The sequence below is a fragment of the Corvus hawaiiensis genome, chromosome 1, assembly GCF_020740725.1.
Source record: "Corvus hawaiiensis isolate bCorHaw1 chromosome 1, bCorHaw1.pri.cur, whole genome shotgun sequence".
Classification (NCBI taxonomy): Eukaryota; Metazoa; Chordata; class Aves; order Passeriformes; family Corvidae; genus Corvus; species Corvus hawaiiensis.
In genome coordinates this window covers 60,373,954-60,399,058 of record NC_063213.1, presented here as the reverse complement: position 1 = coordinate 60,399,058, position 25,105 = coordinate 60,373,954, and the positions used below count along the sequence as shown (strand labels likewise).

The following is a 25,105-nucleotide window of genomic DNA, read 5'->3' as shown; positions in this document are numbered from 1 at the left end:
TTAGCTTGGTTGTGATGAAGGATATGTGCTGTAGATGCATGAGGAAAGAAGGAAAAATAATTGGTTTTCATATTCTACATTATAAAGGAAAAATAAATGTCTCTAATTCCCATGATTGCAGCCAGTCATATGAATTCCAGTAATTGTTCCAGTTCGCCTATAATATTTATTCACATGTCACTTCTTTGAGCTCTGAGTCAAAAACTGCAAGACTAATTACTGACCTGAAGGATTTATAAGTTTTTCTTAGTCAACCAGTGTTTGTCTTAGTATTACTCACATGATTCTGCAAAATCGGCTGCTCTTGTACAAACCAGCTCAGCCAGGGTAATTCATGTGATCTATATAGAACTTTGGGGGGATTTTGCAGCTGAGGGGAATGACATGATCATTTTTTATCATAAACAGGAAGCTATGACATGTCTCAAAAAATAGTAAACATGCTTCACTCCTCTGTTTGCTCTGTTTTCAATTGAGAGTTTCCCAACTGTGTTTTGGAGATTAGCGGTGACTCGTGAGGCTCTTGCCCATCACAACTACATTAGTAAAATGGAGTTTACCTATGCATCCAGATGCTGGACATAAACTGAAGAGATTTGTTGAAAGAAAGAGAAAGCATTTTAAAAGTTATGACTCATATTAATTTGCAAAGATTTATCTGTCTGGATAATACCAACAGACCAGTATAAAAGTGTGTAACTTCGTATAGGCAAGCACCATTCCCAGATATCCACAGTGTTTACGTTACTCTTCACATCTATGGAAGAATGCCCGAGAACTGCCCAGGATTTAATCTTTTCACTAATTATGCACTTAACTCTCACTGCAGAAAATTCTGAAGTTTTTCCTATGGGAGAGTCTGTCTTTACATATGGTCAATGTTTAAAAAGAAGGGAGGAGGAAAATCTTCAAGAATTTTATCAACAAAATGTATAACAATACAGGAAGTGTATTGTTATATCAATCTGATACACACTTAAGAAGAGTTATTGTAAAATATCTGTTCTTAATATCTCTATGAAAGCTCTTTATAAGCTTCAAAATTTAGAGATTCTTGACAATCATGTCAAGTAATAACAAATCAATAAAGACTGAAAGTACTGATTTATTACATTAATTTTGTTCATTTATTTTGAGGAACAGAGAAAGAAGAATATAAATTCAGGGAAGAATGTCATATTGGTAACCTACCAACTGTATGGTTGAAGTAGATTTGCCTCTGCCTGACTGTTCATTTAATTCAGACTCCACTGGAAGATCATGGGAATGTCCCCAGTGCCCATTAACTAAAGAAAGGCCCTGCTGAATGAAGATGCTTTGCAATTAGTTCTGAAACCCAATGAACACAGATGTAGCATTTCTCAGTCTTTTGTGAAAATTTAGCATTTTTAAGAATAATTTTTTTCCAAACAAAATCTATTGAAAAAGATCACCAGCTGGCATCAACAGTTCCTAATGCTTATTTTGTTAAAAAACCCTGGAAAGTGAATCAGATAAATCAGTGACAACCACAATGGTTTGATAAAACTACATTTATTTTAAAAATCAAACTAAAATTGAAAGGTGACATAGATTTAAAAATTAACTCGGAGAATTCATCTAGTTCTCAGTAGAAAAAGTTTAAAGACTTGTGGGATGATGATAAAAGCTTTCTCTCAAGCAAGTAACAAAAAGGACTCCTTTTTCCCGAGCAAATAAAATGTCACCATCATCAAAATATTCTCCTTGTATTAATCTCACATTCTATTCCTATGGCTGAATCAAAGGTAGTGGGAATTGGGAGTCATTTCTGCATATCTAAATCAGGCCAGTCTTCACACTCTCTGCAGAACAGAACCAGCAAAGGTTTAGCCTTCTTAAGTGACATTAAGATTGTCTCTCATGCTTAATGAGCCGTCACATTTTTTGTTACATTATATCCTTGTGCATAATCCTACTTTCAGGCTCCAGCCACAGTAAAATAAAGTATTAGAATTACTGTTAGCATAGCCGTGAGCAAGGCGATATTATCAATATAAAATTGGGTCCTATTGACTGCAACCCACATATTAGATTTTCAAATCATTGGGATAGGGATCAAAAGCAATCTGAAAATTTTAAGATATCATTCTTGAAAATATCTTATGCTTGCATCTATCTTTCTATTACATCTTTCTCCTCTTCAAACAGAGCCTAGAGCAAACAACTGTCATTGCTATTTCATATGGATACACACTTTTCACCTGCTCCAGTGCGAGTCATGAATGCAGGCTTATGGAACACATCCGATTAACTGTTCCCTTCTTGAGTTATAAATATATGGAACACACTCATGAAGCAAGTACAATCCACAGAGCAAAGCAAAATAGAAACTGAAGGTCAATCTGGTAGGAGCACTTTGGAAAGCAATTATCAATGCTTCATTTAACTCACAGAAATTATAATTTCCGCAATTATTCTAACATTCTATGCACTGCAAAATCTCAAAATACAAGTGTTTTTTTAAAGGATGAATTGTACAAAGCTTTACCTGGTCACGAGGTGTTACCAAAAGAAAGAAACACTTTTCTATCAGGAAAAATCCATGAATTCCTCCAATTATTCCCAAAAGTTTCCAAATATATTCTTTTCCCTCATAGAAATGTTCTAAATCTTGTGCTTCATGTTTATGTAAACCAAGAGTCTGAAATAAAAGAGACAAAGTTAAAAAAAAAATTAAATGACAATGTTTTAATTTTTTCTAGAGCAAGTCATAATGTGTTAATTCAAGTTATTCTCAGAATTTTATTTTCCCGGTTCTTTCAAAGTTAAATTGTGTCTTTTGAAATAATCAGCTGAATAGGAGAGGATGAAATGAATTATTATTATAAACCTCTGTTACACTTCTTCATCTCTCAGTTGTGAAAGTAACAGTATTTTTAGGGACAGTTTATGAAATTACCTTTTATATATATGAGATATATCTTGTTTGCAATATATTGATGTTAAAATACTATTAAAATTACTTGAATCATGTTACTATATAAACTTCATATTGAAAATAGATAAGGAGCTACTGGAGAGGGTCCAGCAGAGGCCCCAAGGATGTTTATGGGACTGGAGCACCTCTCTTATGAGAAGAGTCTGTGGGAGCTGGGCCTGTTCAGTCTAGAGAAGAGAAGTCTGAGAGGGGATCTCATCAATGGATATAAATATCTCAGAGGTGGGTGCCAAGAGGATGATGCCAGGCTCTTTTCAGTGGTGCCCAGCCACAGGATGAGCAATGGCCATAAACTAGAACACAAGAAGTTCTACCTCAATATGAAGTAGAACTTCTTTACATTGGGGCTGGCAGAGCACTGGCACAGGCTGCCCAGGGAGGTTGTGGATTCTCCCTCTCTGGAGACATTCAAAAACTCCTCGATATATTCCTCTGTGACCTGCTCTAGGTGATCCTGCCTTGGCAGTGGATTGGACAAGATGATCTCCAGAGGTCCCTTCCAACTCTGACTATTCTGTAATTCTGTAACTCTGTGATTCTGTGAAAATAATGAATAAATTAATTAATGTATAATTAATGCAAAAATTCATTTCTATTGGTAGGTGTGCTTCCTTTTTTTCCCCAGTGTCACAGCACAGGAGCCCTCCTTTGCTCTGAAAGTGAGGGCTCTAAAGGCTACTGGATACATCACTTGAAACTGGTGAAAGAGAATACTTTCACACTTAAAAGGTGTTGCTGCGAGAAATGCAATTGTGTGAGTGAGAATTGCCTTCCTTGAAACACTCTCCCAGTTTTGCTTCCAGAGATGATGCATCGAGTATGAAGAAAATTTTGACCAGAATCTTAAGTGAAGCTTCTTCTATGACCACTAGAAGTCTACTCATAACATATGTGTCATACCAGAGGAACCTCTGTCAAATACACAATGGAAAATTTGGTTCTGTTTTGCATGTTATCCTGTTCTTAAAATTTAGATTATGAATTTAGGAAAAGATCATGGCACCCATTTTATTGCACTTCTAGGCCTCGGGATTAATTAGGCTGATAGATCCTGGTTCTCTGGAACAATGTGTGGAGGGGACTATGGATGCCTCATAAAACCTTTGAACAATTTCTGTTAAAATGTGTTACAGAATCTGCCTCATGAAAGAAATTAATACCCAACTAGCACTTGGCTTGCACAGGACTTGTGGGGTTTCTGAAAAGTTTTTTTGAAAATAGGAACTTTATTTTCTTTGAATCCATTGATGCCTTTTCCTGGTCTTAAAATCAAGAGTTGTACATGGTTAGAAGGGGAAAAGGGATTTTACCTTGGTATTTATTTTAAGGATTCTTAAGTGCACACGTCCAGGTTGTATGCATTGAAATGCACCCCACCAAATATGCCCCAAAAGATCAGGTATAACATTATAGGTGTTACTAATTAGCACATCTATCAAAAATTCCCCAATGAGAGGCTCAAGTGAGACACCCCCCCCTCCCCACCCCCAGGAACCTTCCCCTGGATGGTTCTATCTTGGTTTACAGAATGTGTTCTGGAGAGGACCTTGGGGTCTGGGACACACTGATCCCTAGCTACGAAGCTTCTAAGATGTTTAGTTTCTTAGCTTGACAAGCAAGCCCAAGAGTGTAGGCAAAAAGCACTAAGAATACAGAAGTTGTAAAAAGGTATAACAGGGGTATAAAAGAAAAGGCAAAAAATCTTCGTGGCATCACCATCAATCATGGATTTCTACTAGTTATTATTTTTAATTTCTCTCTGAGCTACAGAGTGCAAATGTAATTGGAATGCTGGGGGGATTTCAGGGAAAGCTTTATTTATAAACTGATGAGCATTATCCAGGTTTAAATGAAACTTTCTTCCGTGTGTGTGCACACACAAATGTGTCAACATTTTAAAAGCACTGAAGTGTCTATTACTTACCTGAGGAATAAGATGTAGCAATGCATCTCCAGAAAGGGTTCCAACAGCCAAACCAACAAATAGCTGTAAAATGAGTGTATAGATTTCTTGACAGGAGTTAAATAAAATGAGAGTTGTACCAAACATAGATCCAACAGTAATAAGTAAAACAGCAACAGTGCTGTAACCATATTCTGTAGGGGAAAACAAATGAAACAAAACAAGGGCACCTTTAATCATCCAGTATTTGTATTTGTGTTCAAGTATTTGTTTTGTATTTGTAATTGTTTTCAAGGGTATGTTTTAATACCTCTATATACAAGCACACAGGAGAAGTGATTCATTGTGCCGCTGTCTGATTTCAGCCGAGATTAATTTTCCTAGTACCTGGTACAGAGCAGAGTTTTGGATTCAGGATGAGAATAATGTTGATAACACACTGTTATGTTTTGGTTGTTGCTGAGTAGTGCTTGCACTGAGCCAAAGACTTTTCAGTGTTTCATGCTCTGAAATTGAGGAGCTGCACAAGAAACTGAGGAAGGGGTGAGGGGGGAAATAGCTGGGACAGCTGACCAAACTGGCCAAAGGGATATTCCACACCACAAAACGTCATGCCCAGTGTATAAACAGGGGTAATAGGCCAGGAGGGGCTGATTGCTGCCTGGGGTGAGCTGGGCATCCGTTGGCAGGTGGTGAGCAATTGTATTGTGCATCACTTGTTTATCTTGGCGTTTATTTCTCTCTCTCTTTTTTTTTTTAATGTTCCTTTCCAGTACTAGTCATCATAGTAGTAGGAGATGGAGTAGCGTGAATTGTATATTTTACTTTATCTCAATTATTAAACTGAACATAGCTCAAGCAATGGGTTTTACCTTTCTCCAATTCTCCTCCCCAACCCCTGGGGGGGTAGGCAGTGGGGGAGTGTGCAAGTGGCTACTTCATATTTAGCTGCTGTCTCGGGTTAAGCCACAACAGCCACATAGATTTTTCTAGTCATGTGTGATACAGATGACAGAATTAGAAGCCCAGAAAACGTTCATTTTTTCAGGCTTTAAATGTAATAGTCTGGTGCTTCCAAATGTCAAACCTTAAGAGCTAAACAGACTGTGGCTATGCAAATTAGAGACACTCAGAGCAGCACAGTGAATACTGCTCTGCATTTTCTTCCTCTTTTAGCAGGTTTATGCTTGAGATTCTATGTTCTCACATGCCACACCTGTGTATCTTTACAGTCAACACCCATTTTTAACCAAATCCTTTTCTGTAAACAAATAAAGGCCTAAAACCTCAAATGAATGTAGGGATATAATTTAGGTTCTAAGCATGAACATTTTGGTTCAACTTGTATTTACAAATCTGCTGTGGAAATACATCCCTTCAATTAATACACCAAGACCACCAACATATTTTTCCCAGATTACTGGGATTTTTTTGAATGTTACTCTTAAAATTCTTCAGAGTTACACACTGCTCACATTTCCAACATGAAATTTTGCACAATATGAATCCTGATTAATTTGTATGGAAGTGTTAAAATGGGAGGTAAAACACTCATAAGAAACACACATAAAGGAATTAATGCCAAAATATTCAGAACTTTACTTAATGTTTCAAACTTTAAAAGCACTGCAAATGCTCAGCACCTCATAAAATCAGACAGTTAATTTCACAGACTGCATATTCAAATACAAGAGTATAATAGATATATATGGAAGACCAAGCCTTGGTGACTTAGCCAAAACAGCATATCCTGTCTGTAAAATAGAACTCAGAATAAAACTAATGAGCCTATGCTCATGTCACTAGGTCACACATAGGTCAAACACGGAGTCCTTTATCTGTATCAAGACAGCAGAAATATCTCTGTGGTCATGGAAACCTTCCTTTGTCAAAAAGCACAGGGAAAGGGCTGCAGAAAGGGCCTTATTAATTCCATTCTGCACTTGAATAGTTCAGTTTTTCTCATCTCTCACCTTTATGAGATCACTAAAATGTCATTGATTGGGCTGATGGCTTTAGACTTGGAAGAATCCCACTTAACAGTGAATTATTCATGAACCTTGTATATGACCTGGGTAAGTTACTTTCTTTTCTTTCTTTGTCCCTTGATTCCTGATCTGAAAAATGGTCATATCTGTGTAGCACAGAAAAGATCAAAGCAGTGAAGACTGCATGGTGTTCAGGTAATGAGAAGAGAGATAAGGTAAGAAAGAAGGACTGCTCCCTATTGAAGACCCATAATGATTCTTCCTATTCTGTATGTCTCTCTCCTATAACAATTCCTGGGATATCCAAGAGTGTTCTCCCATGCTTTTTAGTTCTGCGATATCCACGTGTGTCCGTTCATGCTTTATAATTCATGTGCTGTTCCATAAGGATCATTGGGCAGCAGGATGTGGGGAAAACTTACTAGCTCCAAAAAGACCTAGTCATCCAAAGCTGGCCATGTAGATATTAGGATAAAGGTATTGAAGACATTGATTTGTAGCCTAAAAAGTTCTCCTCTAGATACAGGCATTTATGCTTAGATGGCCATTTCGTTTTGGTCATTCCCAAATGACCATATCCCCCCCCAAAATTAATGTCTCTGGTATTACACCTGCACACTTTGATTTGTAGCCACTTCCCAGATATCACTGGGTTAAAATTAAGAAAAAAAAAAAGCCCAGAAAACACATTAGGAAACCCTCAGGTCAGATCAGATCCAATTTTTTCTTTTATAAGGTGGACTAAGGATTGATTACAGGAGAAGTGGAATCCATGGAACAGATGGGGCAGAAACTTCTGGAAGCAGAGTCATGTGAGGGCTACAACTGCAAGTGGAAACAACCTGATTATGCTCTAACCCAGTTCTTGTTCCAGCTCTATCACACAAGTCCTACTGCCCTGTTACTGTTTTTCTGGATATTTTTCTTACTACAATAGTATCCTCAAAGCTCCTCTGCTATAAAATGTCTCAAGCTGAAACACCATTAGCATTCACACAGAACTTACCTATATCAAGCATTTGTCACATCATGGTATGAAATGCCAGCTAATGTGACCCTGATTCTATATGTAAGAGCAATGCAGTGATTCCAATTTAAACCTGGTGCAAGTTTCACAAAATAAGCCCTTATCCACTGATAAGGACTTGTTATTGCCTACCTGCTGGCAATATCAAGCAGTCCTCTAACAAATGAAGAAAATAAAACCTTACATATGGAAATATAATTCCAAGTACTATAAAATAAAAAGACCATTGAATCTCCTCACTTCTCAATATTATCTGACACATATGCTATGAAATTATAGGATGCATAAATTACAAAGGGCATAAATCCCATTATGTTTTGGTTTATTAATAAATGAAATGTCTCTGGAAGTCCTTGCATCTCTTTATCTGAATTTAAATGATAATTTATTAATAAGAACATAACTCACTTTCCACAGTTGTTGGTGGAAGCTTTGTCTGCTTGAAGTCAGGAAGCTGACATGAACAACTTAAAAGTTGTTGAATGATAGCTGGACTGATTTGCTTGAAGTGGTCCTTAGAAATGGAGGAAGAACTGTTTTTCAAAAATATCTTCACAAGTTCATTGGCAGAGAAACAAACCTTTGTAGAAAAGTATATACAGTTACATGAACATGTTGCATATACCTGCATTTAACTTTGAGGTTAAATACAGAAACTTAGAACACAGGGCTGTCCAGCCTAGAAGAAACCTGCTATATATATACTCTTTCTTGCTTAAATTAGTTTAATTATTTCAATTACTGCATTTTTTTCCCATGTAAACTTGATACTGCTATATATTTCAGAAAGACCAGAATCTTTGGGATAAAGCAGCTCAATTTCTATTGAAGCCACTTAGTGTCATAAAGATCATACAAAGTAATATCTCTCAATATTTTATTGTCATATGTGTTAAGAAAAATGTTTTAATGCTAATATGAACCATATCCTTAGCTATTCTTGTGAAAGTGCACTATTTGCAGCAATAGTTCTATTAATATAAGGTACTGCCTATATCAAAGCAATACTGAGATTTGTCCTTGTACTGGATCTTCAGTATATCTTTCCAAGATATGGAAATAAGTTAGCTTTTTAAATTCATTAAATGAGGGCATGTCAGCAGACTAGATGTTACATAGTCTAAAATTGGTCGAAAGATGCTTAATAATTGTATTATTAGAGGTACTTCAGAATTCCAACTAATTTTTGTTCTTGTTTGGAGCATCTCTTTGTCAAAAGAAGCAATTTTTCATGGGACCGTTTATATTTCAAAAATTTTCATGAAGAATTGGGTTTTCCTCTCCAGGATGAAACTTCTAGTAAAAACATGAGCAGTTAGCATAAGAAAACTTCTAGTGGAAATTTCTGTAAACACTTTTAAACAGAAGAACCCCAGATCAAATATGTTATGTTACTTAAAGGAACAATCATTTCTTAATCTCATCTGATGAGCTGTGATTCAATATTAAAAAAAAAAAATTCATTTAAATTGGTCTGCATCTGAGACTCAAGGGATTCCTAAATATTCTTTCTCTTATTACTGAAGCTTAAGCTTCTTTTGAAGTTGTTAAGTATAATTACTTTTAAATAACCCAGTTAAAACCCAACACAATCCTGCCTTTGCTCATCCATTAGTGAAGTAAAATATGCCTTGTGGTTCACTAAGAAACTGAATTAATTGAGCACTGATATATTCTTTCTGAAAACCACATTCAAGCCTTCAGGATAATGGGTGATCTTGTCACCTGGACCTAGTGTGTTCTGCCTTCAAGCCAAAGGAGAGCATGAAGAAAATTCAGAAGCTACCATATTGGAAAAGACCTTAATTTTGCCTGTTCTAAGCAGTGGTTTTGACTCTAGAACTAGGGAACACTGACATCTGGTATCAAGTTGGAAGACTAGCTTGTGGCTGGTTATGAGCAGCATTGCTGACCAGTCAGAGCAGGGATGATAACATTTAACACTTTCACCAACAACTTGAGTGATGGAACAGAGTGCACCCGATGGCATTCACGAGTGAAATCCAGCTGGGATCACCAGTCAGCATGCTGACAGGTGTGGCTGCTATTTAGAGGAACCTTGACAAGCCAAAGAAATGGGCTGACCAGACCTTCATGAAGATCAGCCAAGTCAAATTTATGGTGCTTCACACACAATAACCCCATGCATCAATAAAGGCCAGGGAAAACTGGCCAAAAGGAAGGTAGGTTTGCAGAAAAAGCCCTTGGGGGTGGGTCCTGACAGGAAACTTGAACATGAGCCACCAGTGTGCCCTTGTGGCAATGAGCACTAACTGCACACTGGCTGCAAGAGTGGAGCCAGCAGGTACTGGAGAAAGAATATTGCCCACCACTCAGGACATGTGAGTCCACATCTGGACTATGTCCAGCTTAATAACCAGCAGTACAAGACTGGCAAATTGAGGGAAGTCCACTGGAGGGCCACCAAGATGGCTAGGGAACAGCAGCACATGATGTGCCAGGAGAGGCTGAGGGACCTGGGTTTGTTCAGTTTGGGAAGAGAAGACTTGGTGGGTATCTTAAGTCTTCAACTGTCTCAGGTGGTTTATAGGGAAAAGATAAACAGAATCTTCTCAGAGGCATACAGCAAAAGAAAGAGAGGCAAAAGGTATCAGTTGCAGCAACAAAAGCCTCCAATTGGCTATAATAAAGAAGTCCATCAATATGAGGGCAATAAAGAACTGTTACAGGTTTCCCAAAAAAGAATGTATAATCTTTGTATTTGGAGACATTCAGAATTCAACTGGACGTGGCTCTGTGAAACCTGATCTAACTTTTAAGTTGGCTCTTTTTTGAGAAGTAGGATAGACAAGATGAGGTCCAGGATTACTATGAACCTAAATTTTAATGTGACATTATTACCAGGAATTTTCAATGAAAAGCAAAATTTCATCTGTAAAAATAAACTGTCCACCCATACATAAAAAAATAGCTGTTAAGGTCTATTTAGTAAAATGTTCTTGTAAGACTTGGGGCACAAGGACCTGCATCTTTTCCTGTTGCAAGCCCCAGCCTTATAAGCTTTTTTACATAAGGAGACAGAGAACCGTCTCCATTAGAGAAGCAAGTAGGTGTGTGCTCCTGGAGGATGATATAAAAGAAATAAGCAAATCGAATTTGCATATTTTCATGTGAAAAACTGGATGGATGGATGGATGATTTGGGTTTCCAAAATCCATGTTTGTTTAATGAGGAATAGTAAATGAATACATAGATATTGTGACATAGTTTAATGGAATTTAAGATTATTTATCTTATTAGATCATCTGCCACTTACTTTTTTAATATACTTTTTTAAATGTAGAGACAATGATGACTTTAAAAGAAAGCAGTGACCCTTTTTCTGTGGTAATGTTTCAAATAATAATTCCTATATAAAAATTAAATTACACATCTTAATGCAGTTAGCAAACACAAGCCATAAATGAGTCAATGTCTTGTATGTAGCAGAATGCATTACTAATGAAGCACAATGGCTATCATGGGTGCAGAAAACAGGAGACAAAATTAGCAACACAGTAGCGAAACACAAAATGTTTTAATGGAACATGTCAAGGAAAATAGGCAGAGCTAAAAAGAAGAGGAATGGGGAAAAAAACCACCGAGAAAGTAGGAATTAACACAGAAGAGAAATTATCTTCTGTCCAGATTTTTCTTTGTGATTTTATTTTTATATATACAGAATATTTGGCTCTCAGTTGACTCCTAAGACTCAGATAATGCCCCTGCACACTTATCTTTTGAGTTACAGTTGGTCTCAGAAGTTCAAGAAATCAAAAACTGAGCTTTAAAAATACTTCAATTGCTGGAGAATAATTTAAGTTCTTTTACAGATAGTATCAGTACTGATTTCTGTCCCTCATAATTTAAAATTCATATGCAACACATTTAAAATGACCTTAATTTAAAATTATTTTGAGACTCCATTAAGAGCCTCATCATGCTGATCAGCATGATCCTTTTCTGTGGTCAGCTGCAAAGAAATAAACATATTGATAGAGTATGCATTTCAAATGCAACCCAATTACACAGATAAATATCTATCAGAATAGCATTTAACCAGATGACATTTGTCTCAGTTCCCCATCATAAAATGACCACACAGCAAAAGTCAGTTGCACATCACTCAATTCTCCTAAATGGAGAAGAAACATTGCCACTGAGTTAACGTAAATGGTAAAGAACTGAAAACAATAGAAAAGTGTTCTTTGAAGTATATATTTCAAATGTATGCATCAAAATATATACCAATTATATACTTTGAAGTCTCGTTTTTTGTCTAAGGAACGATACCCAGTCTAAAGGATGGAAGTCAGTTACTATCTTGATCTTTGGTATAAACAAAATTTATTTATTTTCAAATTCTTAGGATAAGGATAAAATCACCTGCAATGAGCCAGTGTCCTTCAAAGTCCTCAGAGAGGATACAGGGGAGTAGCTAAGGCTCTGTTTTACAGACTTTATACTTTCTAAAGAAGGCTTCTGGATTCCATAGATGGTTATGAAAAGAGTTTGGAAATGCCCAATCTTCAATTTACAGAAGCTTTTTAAAAGCAACTTACATAAAAACTTTAATTTACTTTGTTTTCCTTAGTACAAAACAATCCTTCTTCCACCAGGTCACTTAAGGGGTCCTGGAAACTCTGTGACATACGATCACAAGAAATCTCTGTGTGAAAATATCAAAGCCATGTTCCCCAGTCCTCTGTGTCTTGAAGAAACACCTGATTCTGTGTAACACTAACCATTGTTAGCCCCTCCCAGTGACTTTAATTGCACATTCAACAACCATTAAGTTCTTTCCCCAATTAATATTTAAACAAATATAGCTATATAAATGTATATTTTCATCAGTATCTACATACCTTATTGAAACTTAATACATCTTACCTCAGAAATATTATATTGTTTGCAAATCAATTTAAACTTCTGTCACTGAAATTCTGCCACCAACACTATAATAACATAAAAATAAATTAACCTGGTCCCAATCTGTGTTTCTTTCACGATCTTCAAAATACCCTTTCAGATAGTCTCCTTTTGTATGGTTTCCTTTGACTGGAATATTTCTTCTTCCAGTATCTCTGATTGCCATACTGTAACGTCTTCTTTTGTGACTGTGAAATTGTCCATTTACAGTGCAGGTCTTTTTGGCTGTAAGCACATTTAGTAGTTGTTCTAGTTCTAGTAATTCATTAGAGAACAGATATGTTACCATGGGAAAATGCACACTTAAAAGACAAAACATTTAAAAGACAGTATTTTTTTCTTTTTGTTTGTTATAACATTAATTCAATTCCTCATTTTAATACTATTTTCTCAGTTTGGTACTGGAGGTAATTTCTGCTTCACAACTCTGGAAGTTCCAGACACCCAGCTCCCCAGCCTTTCCTTCTTTACATACTGCACTCAGAGGTTTTGCTTATGACATTCTCAGAGGAAAACAGATGTGAATGAAAGGCAATTCATCTTTTATTTAATCATAATCTCTGACGAAGTTCTCTAGTCATTGCTAAACAACTTCACTGTTAAAATTTTCTTATGTAAAGGGAACTCCACACTAAGCTGCCACAGCCAGGTATTCAGATCAGGAGGCAGATCCTCTCTAGGGTGTCCTGAAATCAATCTTCAGGATGCTCTGCTGCCCTTACACTTCAAAAGTGCAACATAGGACAGCGAATTTTCTGTCTCTTTTGATTAACTGGGAAGCATGCCTGCTCACAGCACTCAAACCAGAATGAGAGAGCCAGGATCCCTAAGCTAAATCTGAGCTCATGCACGGATGTACCTCATGACATAGCTTGGGTGCAGTGGGTGGTTCTGCTGATGGACTGCCTGATTATTTGAGGAGGCAGGCCATATCCCATTTTACTTATCACCTTCCTTCACCCCTGCATTTTCAAATGAAGCTATAGCAATAATTTCTGTAAACCTTAAAAAAAATGGTCCACAATGGACCTTCTGTCCATTAAAAAAAAAAATGGTCCACAAATTAATTTTAAAGAAATTTAGATTAACGAGAATGTTTTCAAGTGAAAATTATTTTTTAATGTTGTTACTCAGAAACTGCAAATGGTATAATCTTAATCATAAATCTCACAATAAGATTTCTGGTAAGATGCTTCACTACATTCTTTTTGGCTACTTAAACAAAGAGATCTGAATGGAGCTACAGGTATATTTGTTTTCTAAATATAGTAACATCTAATTTTCTTTTTTCCATGCTTCCTGATTCTTATTCTTTCCTGAAGTTACTGCTCAGAATTTTAATAAATTTAAAGGGACAGTATAATTAGCTTAGAGTTAAAATATGCTTACTCTGTAACAAACCGGTTAAGCACATTTTTTTATTTTTCTGAACATCCTAACACCACCAACCATACAGTCCTGCTATTATCTTCACTGGGGCCCAGATTTCACCATATATAGATATTTAGTAGCACTGTGCTAAAAAGCTACTGTACATCCATTCTTGTGAGTTAATTATTTTAGAAAATCTGGCTGGGCAATTTTAAAGGAAGGGCTTTGCTGCTAAACCAGTTTATGTAAACACAATCGAGGAGCCCCAGTTCAGGGCTAAGGATTAGTATTTTTTTTAATATTTATTTCTGTGATTCAATTCACCTCTGTGTAATCTATGAATGTTAAAATGTTTTTACCTATGCCCAATTCAACTTTTTAATCTGTTTTAACTCATACTTAATGTAACTTTTTAAAAGTGATTTGAAAAGCTTGTGAAGTGTTGCTGTTAGCAATTGCCACAAACAAGGAAAAGTAGATGTCTTATAACAACCTTCTAAATCTATACTAGGCCCCTGAGTTGATGGTACAGCTTCATAAACTGCCAAGCAGGCACAACCTTTTACAGAAATTAATAGCTGCTGTTGCTCATAGCTCAACATTTGTTTTGTTTTGTTCCAGGTTTTTTGTTTTGTTACTTTTGGACCACTTAGAACTCTCCTATACTCCTATTTATTTATGGTTAAGTAGCATTTCTGGTAAGTCCAGCAATAAATTTTCCTAAAGAAAATGAACTTTGCATACTCCAGCTTACCTGTCACTTGGAGCTCAGTGGTACTATTTAGAGAATTGAAAATATATTTTATAAAAAATTCTGGGGAAGGCAAACTTGCTTTCCCCATACAGACTCCTTGGAGAGCCAGAGTAAGGATTAAAGCAGCCAGGCGTGGAAGAGTGTTTTCATCAGCACCATCTCTGTCCATAATATCAGCATTTTTCTCCAGAGTGCTCACATCAACACACTGAAATCAGGAGAAAACAGCATGAAGACAGTCCTGGTCACCTCCATTTAAATAATCAGAGTGACAGGAGGAGAAACTGGGGAGAACAATTTCACAGACAGTCAGAGTAGAAAAAATGCTAAGGTGTAAGCTGTTATTGCCAGCAAGACAGCTAATCAAAGGACATTTTCAGACAAACAGGCATAGAATAAAAAGTCTTGAACATTTACTCAGTGTCTAATGGGGAAAAAGTATAGTCTTTCATTCAGGTTAATTTTGCTTAGTGTTATTTTCCTGCTGTTTCTATTGTTCCCAGTGTCCTCCTCAATTACATCTACATCTACTTCCAGAAAGTGGAAGAAAGGGAGGATTTTTAGTTAAGGCATGAGAAACTGGCTCAAATAATAGAGACTTTAACTCTTCATCTCAACCTTCAGAACAAATTCTTTAAATGTTTTTAGTTCCTTACCTATTAAACGAAATCAATAGTTTGTTATGGAGTAGTTATCTGGGGACAATATGGAAAGATATAATTTTGCAGAAAAAGGATGACTTTCCTGCTGGGTGGCCAAATAAAAACACTAGTCAGTGGTATACACCCATGTGTGTGGATGCCTGAAAACTCTCTCAGTTACCCAGAAACTTATTCCCCTTTTCTCATTTTCTTCCCTTTTTTCCTTTCTTGTTTATTCTCACTGCAAATAGTTGGGTTTGAATGAAACAACCAAATAAAAAAACAAAGGCAAAAATTGCTTAATTTCATTTGTTTCTAACTCATATTAACAAAATTAAAAAGTCAGCTAGATGAGCCAGTACAGTAAGTAATTTACTTTGTACATACTCATGTCTCTGTATGTAGGCCATAAACACTGCAGAGAGCAGGCTGGCATTTCTTTTCCTGTTCATTCACTACACATTAAAATTTCCACAACCCAGAATTTAATCTCTCATTTCAAACATGATATTAGGTGCTATGACTAAAGAAGAGGATATTTTCTGTGAAACTAAAACACATAAAGAGCCACTAAAAATGCTTTTCTTCTATGACTACCCTGCACTGTTGGCCCTTTTCATAACACAAGTGTTGTGATGCCAAGGATTATGTTTTGTGTACCTTTCATAAAAGAAACCTCTTTTCCTTCAAGTCAGTGAGTGGGGAAGTCTCAGTCACTGGACAGGCTTGACAACTGATTATACTGCCAGCATAAACAAACAGAACCCTCAGTAATGCATATTATGGGTTGTTATTCTATCTTGACATTCCAAATACCCTCCAGTGCCTCTTTACAGTTGCTCAGATACCATTGGAGTCCTTGGAAATCAGCACGTTCACCAAGACTCAGAACCAAAAGTACTGGTCAATGAATAATTTATGGTGGGAAACAATCACACAAAGAAGACAGAGCGAGGAACTGAGGTCCTCAGCATTCTGGACACAGCCAGGTCTCCTACCCATCTTCTGTTTGTGCAGAAAACCCTACTACAGCATGCTATAAATTAAAATCTAATGAAACGAAAAGGACAAATTTGAGTTTTGTATGAACCAAATTTAACTCAGTACATTGAACAGATCTAAGGGGCTACAAACAGGAGGTCAATCTGTACTTTAAGAGTTATCTAATCTGGCAAAAACCTGTTTTATTGCCCGTTACAAGGAAATCTTTTTCCTAGATTTTGAACTCTAGAATATTATTCTATTATTTTATAGACCCTATTTGAGATAAGAAATTCTAAACAGCAGTGAGAAAACTCCCTGCATGTTTCCTGACTTAGAAAGGATAATCTTAGCTGAAAATATGCAATATGCTTTTTTTTAAACTTAAGCTTATCTTCATCAATCTTTCTACAAGGCATATCCACGCTGGTAGGTAATTAGTCACAAATGTATGTGTTCCAACTGAAGGAAGCTATCACATCTTTGGACAGATTCCTTATTCCATCCAGCTTTGGATAGACATGGAAGTGTAGAACCTGGCAAGGATTTCATCACAGCAAAATAATTCATTATTTCACCTATATCAGCCAGTAATGGAGCTGTTCTGCTTTATACCATTGAAATGCAAACATTGCTAGTGTATTGATACTAACAAATACAAGAGATGAGAAAGTATTTTCTGTCCTTGGAGCCAAGTGCAAGATCTTGCATCTACACAGAGCTGTGCTCTTTTCCATCTGCCCTAAGCAGGGGAACTGCATCTAAATTACCTATTGGGAATGGTCCCTGAAGTGCAGTATCTCCCCAACCATGTCGCAGCAGTTCCTGTGGAAGTGGCAGATGCCAGAAACAACTCACAGAAAAGCATTAAACAGCACATATAACACAACACCAGCCTGTGCTCTCACACTGTCATTTACCAGTTTTCTGGAGGACTGTGATACTGGCACAGTGTCTGTACTAGCATAAAGGCATTCTACCTGTAATAAAGATGAAGTTATCTTTATGTATGTTTTCTTTACCTGGTTTTCAGAAGTTTTAAAATGTTGCCTTACTGCAGCCAAAATATCTTCCGTTTCATTCCGTGAAAAAAAATAACAGTCTTCATCATGTCTTAAACTAAGCATACTCTGTAGGTAAAATTTATAATCCTTATCATTCAAGCTGAACTCTGAAGAACACATATCTCTATGATGAAGAATGTAGTAGAGAAGGACAAGAGAAATTCTCTCAAATACTTCTTCACTGAGATGGTCTTCTAAATCTCCTCCAGCTACTAGTAACAGAGCATCCGGTTCAAGGCACTGTGAAGAAATAAAAATTAATGGAAATTCCACTCAAGTGACATGCTGCCAGGCATCTGCAAATACAGATAGGAAGGACAGCAGGAGAATACAACTTCTATATTTAAGGGATCAAACCCAAAACTACACAGATGCAGGCTGACGGAATGGCAGGAGGAGGGTGCAGGTAATTCATTGCAAGATCATACCATGGGGTTTTTTTCCAGACCCCTTTTTATTTTTAAGAAAAGTCAAGTGCCCTAGAGATGGGACTTTGAACAACCTTGTCTATTGGGAGGTGCTCCTTCTCACAGTAGGGGAAGTGGAACTGATGCCTTAAGAGGCCTCACAGAAACAGAGACTAGACAGGAGTAAGGGAATAAAAGTAGGTATTTATTTGAAAGGCCTTCAAAGGTAGCCCCTGGGGACTCTGAAGCTATTCTCAAAATGGACCCCAAGATGGACCCCAGGTCACGAGTTCTTCACCCTTTTATAGGTTTGGTTCATTTGTATAGCAGGGTTAATTCTCCAATTAAAGCTTCAGTTTTACTCTCAGCTTGCCCCCCCCTTAGAGGCTCTTTGGTTTATACTTTTGGCCTAGGACAGTCTTGGTGTCCTTAGAAAGCAGGGCCGCAGAGGCTTTGTTATGTCTACCTAGCATGAGAGAGCAGAAATTAACAGGCTACAAGAAACTTCAGAGTCACACACCAAGCAGTACAGAATTTGAAAAACATAAAAATTAAAACCTAAGGCATCAGAACTACATGATCTTTAAAGTCCCTTCGAACTCAAACCATTCTATGATTCTATTTTATGATTCTATGATTTAGTGGTTTTAGACTCAGTACAATTAGGAATAATTCTGATCAATCATTGTAGAAAGCAAAAGCCTTCCACTGGCTTCAATAGATTATACTGCTGGTTATAAATTTATTAAATAAGGGCTAGGCCTATTCATATTTTCATCTGTGCATTCTATGTGTTTGCATTATAAGATAAAAACAGTTGCTGAACTGTAGTTAATTGAGGCTATGTAAACAGAAGTTATATCATATTCAATGCACTGTTCAGAGACTTAATTGACCCTATAATCACACAGCTATTTTTATGTTTCTCAATGGATTCTGTTAACTGCAACAATGAGATCCAGTGCAGAGAGCCAGCACAAGGTCTAACCCCATTTAGTCCTTCAAATGCATTTCAAGAGAGACTGAAATTACATATTCATCATGTGAAGGCTTTACATCTGAGCACAGATCTTTTAATACGTGTATACATACACACACACACCCACACACACACACACACACACATATCTATCTATCTCTCTCTCTCTCTCTCTCAATTTTTTCTTGCTACAAAGATGCTTTGCAGAAACTTTTGCCTCTCATACAAAAGTTAGTCTGTAAATTAGACCAAAAGACTAATAGAGGTCTATCTCAGGCCATGACAAGACACTGAAGTCCAAAATAAAGAATCCTCTTGAAGAGATCTTGTAATTAATGTTATTCATTCTGTATCAGTTTTTCTCTTACAGATTCCTTTCTAAGCATGTTATAGATGTGTCAGCTAATCTCAAGAATGGTAGAGCAGCTGAACTGTACATTTCAGAGAAGAAACTACAACACATGAGACACCATGGGAGGATCAACACTGCACTTGAATAAATTAATGAATCCAGACAGGATCCAGTTTGTAAGAATAAATTTTTTGTGTCTACAAGCATGATGTATTGGTTGGTGGGGCTCACCTTGTATGTTAGTTCATTTTCCTACACTGAAGCTCACATTGTCATGTTCAGAAGTCAAAGTTCCTTGGAGGAACTGAGAGAGCTGCTACTTTTTAATATGAAGAATTCTAACCAAAATTCTCAAAATACTGAATCTAAAATAAAAGGAAAAATGAAAACTGTGGATATTAATATCCAAATTAACTATTTATATACCTAAATAAACTAGATTACAGTATGATTCACTGTGTCCTGCCTACACTGCTTTTCAAGGTCTTTAAGCCTAACTTTTCCTAATGCAGTCTCTGAGAATTACTCTTTGGACTAGGAGGAGTCTATTCTGTTTTCTGTCCCAGAGACCTCGAGTCAGTCAACCAGCCTTTATGAACATGCAGTAGTAATACAATAAATATATGGCATGAAGTTGAAGATTTTCAAAGATTTCTATAAGATTTTAAAACCCACTGAGGATAAATTGCAATCAGTGAGTCCATTGTTTGCAATCTTGCAAGGAAGATGACTGAAAAAAAATTGCTATTTAGAAGGAAGCAGGTGCATTGTAAAAGTTACTCCATAGCATATGGGTAGCCCATGGTGAGTGACCCTTGAAGAGATATTAAGAGGATATAAACTGGTTTGTCATTGGGTTGGTTTTTTTGTTTGTTTATTGGTTTGGGGGTTTTTTTGCTGCTACTAATATTTTTACAGGAATAACCATCTGCATGTCCTTGATTTAGAAATGCTTACTTCCTATAAAAAAGAAGCCCAGAACTTGGGCACTGAAGTCTGAGTTTCTTTTGTTTAAGTGGCCAGAAGTACCAAAAAGATTTTCTTACCAAGGCAAGAAATATATGACTTCTGTGTGTTTAGGAGATGAAGTGTCAGATGCCATTCAATAGCTGCCAGCCCCTGCCCAAAGGGTCTTAGGGCCACTACATAACAAAAAACCAGAAGAAGGTCTAAAAAAAGTGTTAAACTTCACTGCTTTTAAATGCCCCTTAGAGATATCATGAAAAATAATAATAAAAAACTCTGAAAACAAAGTCATGTGGTATAAATGGAATCCTGGATTTAGAAAGGAAATTTGAATCTGAAATCAATTAGTGATTCCCAACAAGTATGAGGAAGAAAATGCCAAGACAAGGTGGGGCATTCTGTTTCAGATTTTTATGATTCTGAAGGATAGTGCTTCTTGCACAGTTTTTGCTGTCTTGGTTTACCAAATCTTGTTAAATAATCATGGGTGATTTCAGCACAGTGCCATGTGGATTCCATGTGACTGAAAATACCATATCTCTCTCAAGGATTTCCTACAGAAAACCATGCTCCTGTGGTGCTGGCACAGAAATACTGACAGTGCAGGATGTGTGCAGTGTTTCTGGCTCAGGTGACACTGAGGAGTACTGGAAATGGTGAAAGTCCTCAAACTCTTCCTATAGGAAATTTCCAAGATGAAACCTGAACAGAGCAGCAGAACTGACAAAAGTCAGCCCCAGCTATGTTTCCCTTAGATTTCTTCAATCCAAGGACACAGTGGGCAAGCTCTCCAGGAATACATCACAAATACAAGAAAAAAACCATGGCACTCAAGAAGAAAAACAAAGAAGATAAACAAAAACCTACTCCCATTTACTGAAGTTTAGGAGGACTCTATACCCACGTTTAATACAGTGTCAACTTTCAATCTGGGGCCATATCTGATGCATATTTGTTGCCCATATGTGAATAATCTCCTTTATAAAAAATTATCCATTTAGGTAATGACAGACACCTACAATATTTATGTATGAAATTTCACATATGGGCTCGTATGAAAAATGGGAGCATTTTTAGAAAGGGTCAATTAAGTGAGCAGCTGTCTACTGCACAGGATGAAAAGATTCCCATTTCATTGGCTTGGTAGATTGCCGAGAATAGCACCTTGTAAAAGCATTCACCTTTCTGACCATCTTCATAAGGGTGGTATAAAGTGACACTGCTGTATGTAGGTCACTGAACAGTGCCAGAGCCAGAGTAATGAAAGCCAGGGCTGACCAAGCCCTTTGTTGTCCCTTTCAGCTAAGTTGCTCACTAACACTGTCCCTGTCCTTTCTTCATTGAATCAGGAATGAGTTCTGAAAATATTCTCAAGTAGACAACCAATCCCTCTGTTCAACTGTACACTGGACTAGTTCCAGTTTCAGTTTGGATTTGTAGATTCATTGTTCTGCCTTTCATTTTCCTTGACCTGAACTGCTTACCAAAACCCTCCCCTAAATCTTGAATGTTTCAGTGAAGTGGCACATAAATCTCAGACAATCCTGTCTGGGTTTTATTTTTATGAAGTAAAATCCAGAACAACAGCAAAAAAAAGTGGCAGAACTGGTCCCCAGCATTTACCTATGTCTTTCCATGGTGGAAATCCTGTGCCCCACATACAAGCTCATGCTTTTATTGTTAGATCAGTTTTCAGTAGAAAAATTTTTGCTGGAAAACAAACACTTGGCAACTTTAAAAGAAAAGTTATTAGTGTTATGCGACTGAAGCATGGCATTTTTAAGGAATGTCTCTCATGTTTGGAACATCTCTTCATGAGCTCAAACAATAAATAATAATAATTCAAAATGAAACACAGCGGGGACAATTTTTTTGCTGCAACAACACGTTTTTTACATGTTTAGGTATCATATTCAGGACAGTATCACTAACAAATAATGTTAGAACTCACTGACGATCCTGTAAAGATATCCCTCATTAATTGAAGCACTAACCAGATTACAATCCTCTTGCATGCCATAAATCCGCTGTGGGCATTCAGCTCTCTCCAGTAACATTTTGACCAGTTCTCGTGAGTGGTTCATGTGGAGCTCAGTGTTTTCAGCTGAGAGAACGCGTAAAACTTCCACCAGAGAGCCTCTGCTGGGAGGATTGCTGCCATCCTGCCCATGCTCTTCCCCAGGCTGTCCTTCAGCAATGAGCACGCTGAATATGAAAGCAGAACATACCACCCCAAGAGCTGGATGCTTGGTCAGAAAACACATCTCCTCTTCCTGCAGTGTGTGATCTGCACTGAATGTTGGATTGTTGTTTGCCCTTCACAGCTTAAACTCGAAACCTGAAGAATCTGAATGGTAAAGGGGGAAAAAACCCAATCCTTTAATTAGTGTGAATGCAATATGTTCGAAAGGATTTATTAATTGGTCGGCTAAGCTGATTTGCAGTGACAAGCTGTTTTTGAACAACAGGGAGCCTGTAAGGGCTTTACAGCACAGAACAGCAGGAAACTAAGACAACCATGGCCTCAAAACTTCTTTAGAATTACCAACAAGAGGTTGTCTCAAAGTGCCCTTCCCTCTTCTTAAAAATAAAGTCTTTGCCTTTCATTTCAGTGTTACGTTATTGCACTCACTAATAATTCTTTTTAGTAAGAACAGGAAAATACCATGGCTTTCACTTTCATTTAATTATGAAAACAGTTGTTTAGGAACAAAAATAGCTGCAAATAAATATTACTACTCTAATACTGATATGAATCTGCAGTAATTACATTACACAGCAATAATGTAAAGAAGGTTATATTGTCAAAACACTTTACCAGCATTACTAAACTCCATCTATACAGCAAAAAAAAAGAAGGAACTGGATGTACTTAAAAATTAGTGATATTTTATCTCTACTCAGACAGAAGAATTACAATGCTGAGGTTATAATTTCACTCAAAGAACTCAGTGAATAAACCAGACAAACAAGCTTAACTTGTTAACTCTAGGTGCAAAAGACATTTTGTACTATAAATCTGTCTTGTCACAATCCTCCCTAATAAACCACTCCCTTTGCTTTAACAGCAATCTATCTCAATATCAAAGCACAAGAAATATAAAAGAGTTTCACTTCTGTTTTCCACAGAAGTTTTGATTTTATTGATAAGCAGATGCTGGCAGTGACATACATACTCCGACAGTAATGCACATGTGCTAAACAGCCACATATACGTTCATCTTCTTTGAACTGCAATTTGATACACGTGTTTTATTTTAAAGGAAACTCTGCTAACAAAATATTTAAAATGAAAAAAGAACTGCTGAATTCAAATGGGTATTCAGTCTGATAAAAGTTAGTATGTTTTTAGATATTAGGAAATCTTTTGGTGTTTAGATATATTTTACTGTTATCAATTAGGAATATGTATCATTGTTACAAAGATATTATGAACATTTATTTCTAAATGTTATTTTCTTACCTTCTGAAGGGAAAAAGAATGCTTGTGTATCTAGCTTTGTGGCCTTCTGAATCCTCAGAAGTATTTAGCTGCTGGAAGTCCAATGTTTTTAAAATTCCTTGATGGTGCTCTGGAAGCTGGAGAGGATTAGTTTATTGCTGCCTTGAAAAGTTTTCAGTTGCTATGGAGAGAGCTGCCCTTAAGGTAACAATGGAGGTGGGTAGGAATTAGTACATGTTCTTCTCGTACTTGCAAGTTCTAAGCATTGCATTATTAAATTTATTTCACATATTTTAGTAGTTATCATTTTATGGAAACAGTCTGTTTTAGAAGTACAAGATGTATAAAATCTGCTAAAGAATGTATTTCATTATGATGGATAATACATGCAAGAACTCATAACTGTTCGCTGTGTTACTAAATTATCAGATCACTTCTATAACAAACCTGAAATTTTTTTTATTAAAATATTAATACTTTCTGAAAATATGAGAACACGATAGAAACAGAAATCTTCTTAATCACATCCATAGAAAAATGATATTTTTTCTTTGCAAAACTCTGCCCATAGAGAACAGTCTCTTTCATCCCCACTTATTCTGTGTCACATTTGCACCAACTGCAAAAGCTGGGATAGCTCAGCCTGTGGTGAAAAAAAATTTTGTCCACCCACTCAGATTTTCCAGAGGGATGCTGTTACAAAGTTGAATTTACATCACCATGCCATTAAAATATTATTGCACTGGAAGTTAGCAAAAACTGTCATGACTGACAGATTCCACAGAGACTGGTACACCAGTCATATCAGTCTCCCACCTTCCAAACCTTCCGTGTTGCTATGAAGGACTATCATCTCAGCCGGCTCAACAAATCCTGTGAAGCAGTAAGCCTGTAGTAATAGAAACACCATCATTCTCTTTAAAGCTAGATTAATGAAAAAATCCTGCATTCTAAAACGTCTGTAATGTCTCCTTCAAGGTGGCGAGCTCAAAGGGAACAGCCTTGTTTTGGCAAGACTGAGAACTGACAACTGACACTGACTATAAAAGAATTAAACTGACAAGACCAGCTTGAGGGAAGTGCAAAATGTAAACAAATGTTCTCAAAAATACAAAGTACAATTACATTACAGATTCTTGTGTAATGAAGGCTGAGTATTTTAAAAATCAGTCCTACTTTTAAATATTCTTTTTACTTCATAAATTACAAAGGATATTTATCAAACTAACATTACTAAATATACCACTGTATGAAAACAAGAATTACAGAAATTTTCATATAAATTTTTTTTTAGAAGAATGACTGAAAAGCAGAAACGCATGATAATATGCACTTCCTCTGG

The 25,105-nt window shown here is 36.7% G+C and overlaps 1 protein-coding gene across 5 annotated transcripts in view; it reads right to left on the bottom strand.

The window, feature by feature from the left end:
* Positions 1–24,703, bottom strand: part of SLC39A12 (solute carrier family 39 member 12) — a 36,148-nt gene extending 11,445 nt beyond the window's left edge. Inside the window, exons 1-10 of one of the 5 annotated variants that reach the window (XM_048307215.1) lie at positions 24,580–24,703; positions 23,785–23,961; positions 22,550–22,668; positions 17,576–17,857; positions 14,932–15,139; positions 12,859–13,061; positions 8,286–8,457; positions 4,884–5,056; positions 2,510–2,662; positions 1,192–1,302 (exon numbers count right to left, since the gene is read on the bottom strand). In XM_048307215.1, the coding sequence (XP_048163172.1) occupies positions 1,192–1,302; positions 2,510–2,662; positions 4,884–5,056; positions 8,286–8,457; positions 12,859–13,061; positions 14,932–15,139; positions 17,576–17,857; positions 22,550–22,585 (1,338 nt within the window). In that variant the 5' untranslated portion in view covers positions 22,586–22,668; positions 23,785–23,961; positions 24,580–24,703. Of the gene's footprint in view, positions 1–1,191; positions 1,303–2,509; positions 2,663–4,883; positions 5,057–8,285; positions 8,458–12,858; positions 13,062–14,931; positions 15,140–17,575; positions 17,858–22,315; positions 22,669–23,784; positions 23,962–24,579 lie in introns of all 5 variants that reach the window. The other 4 variants (XM_048307191.1, XM_048307200.1, XM_048307224.1 and 1 more) reach the window with 4 other exon arrangements.
* Between the last annotated feature and the right edge of the window lie 402 nt (positions 24,704–25,105).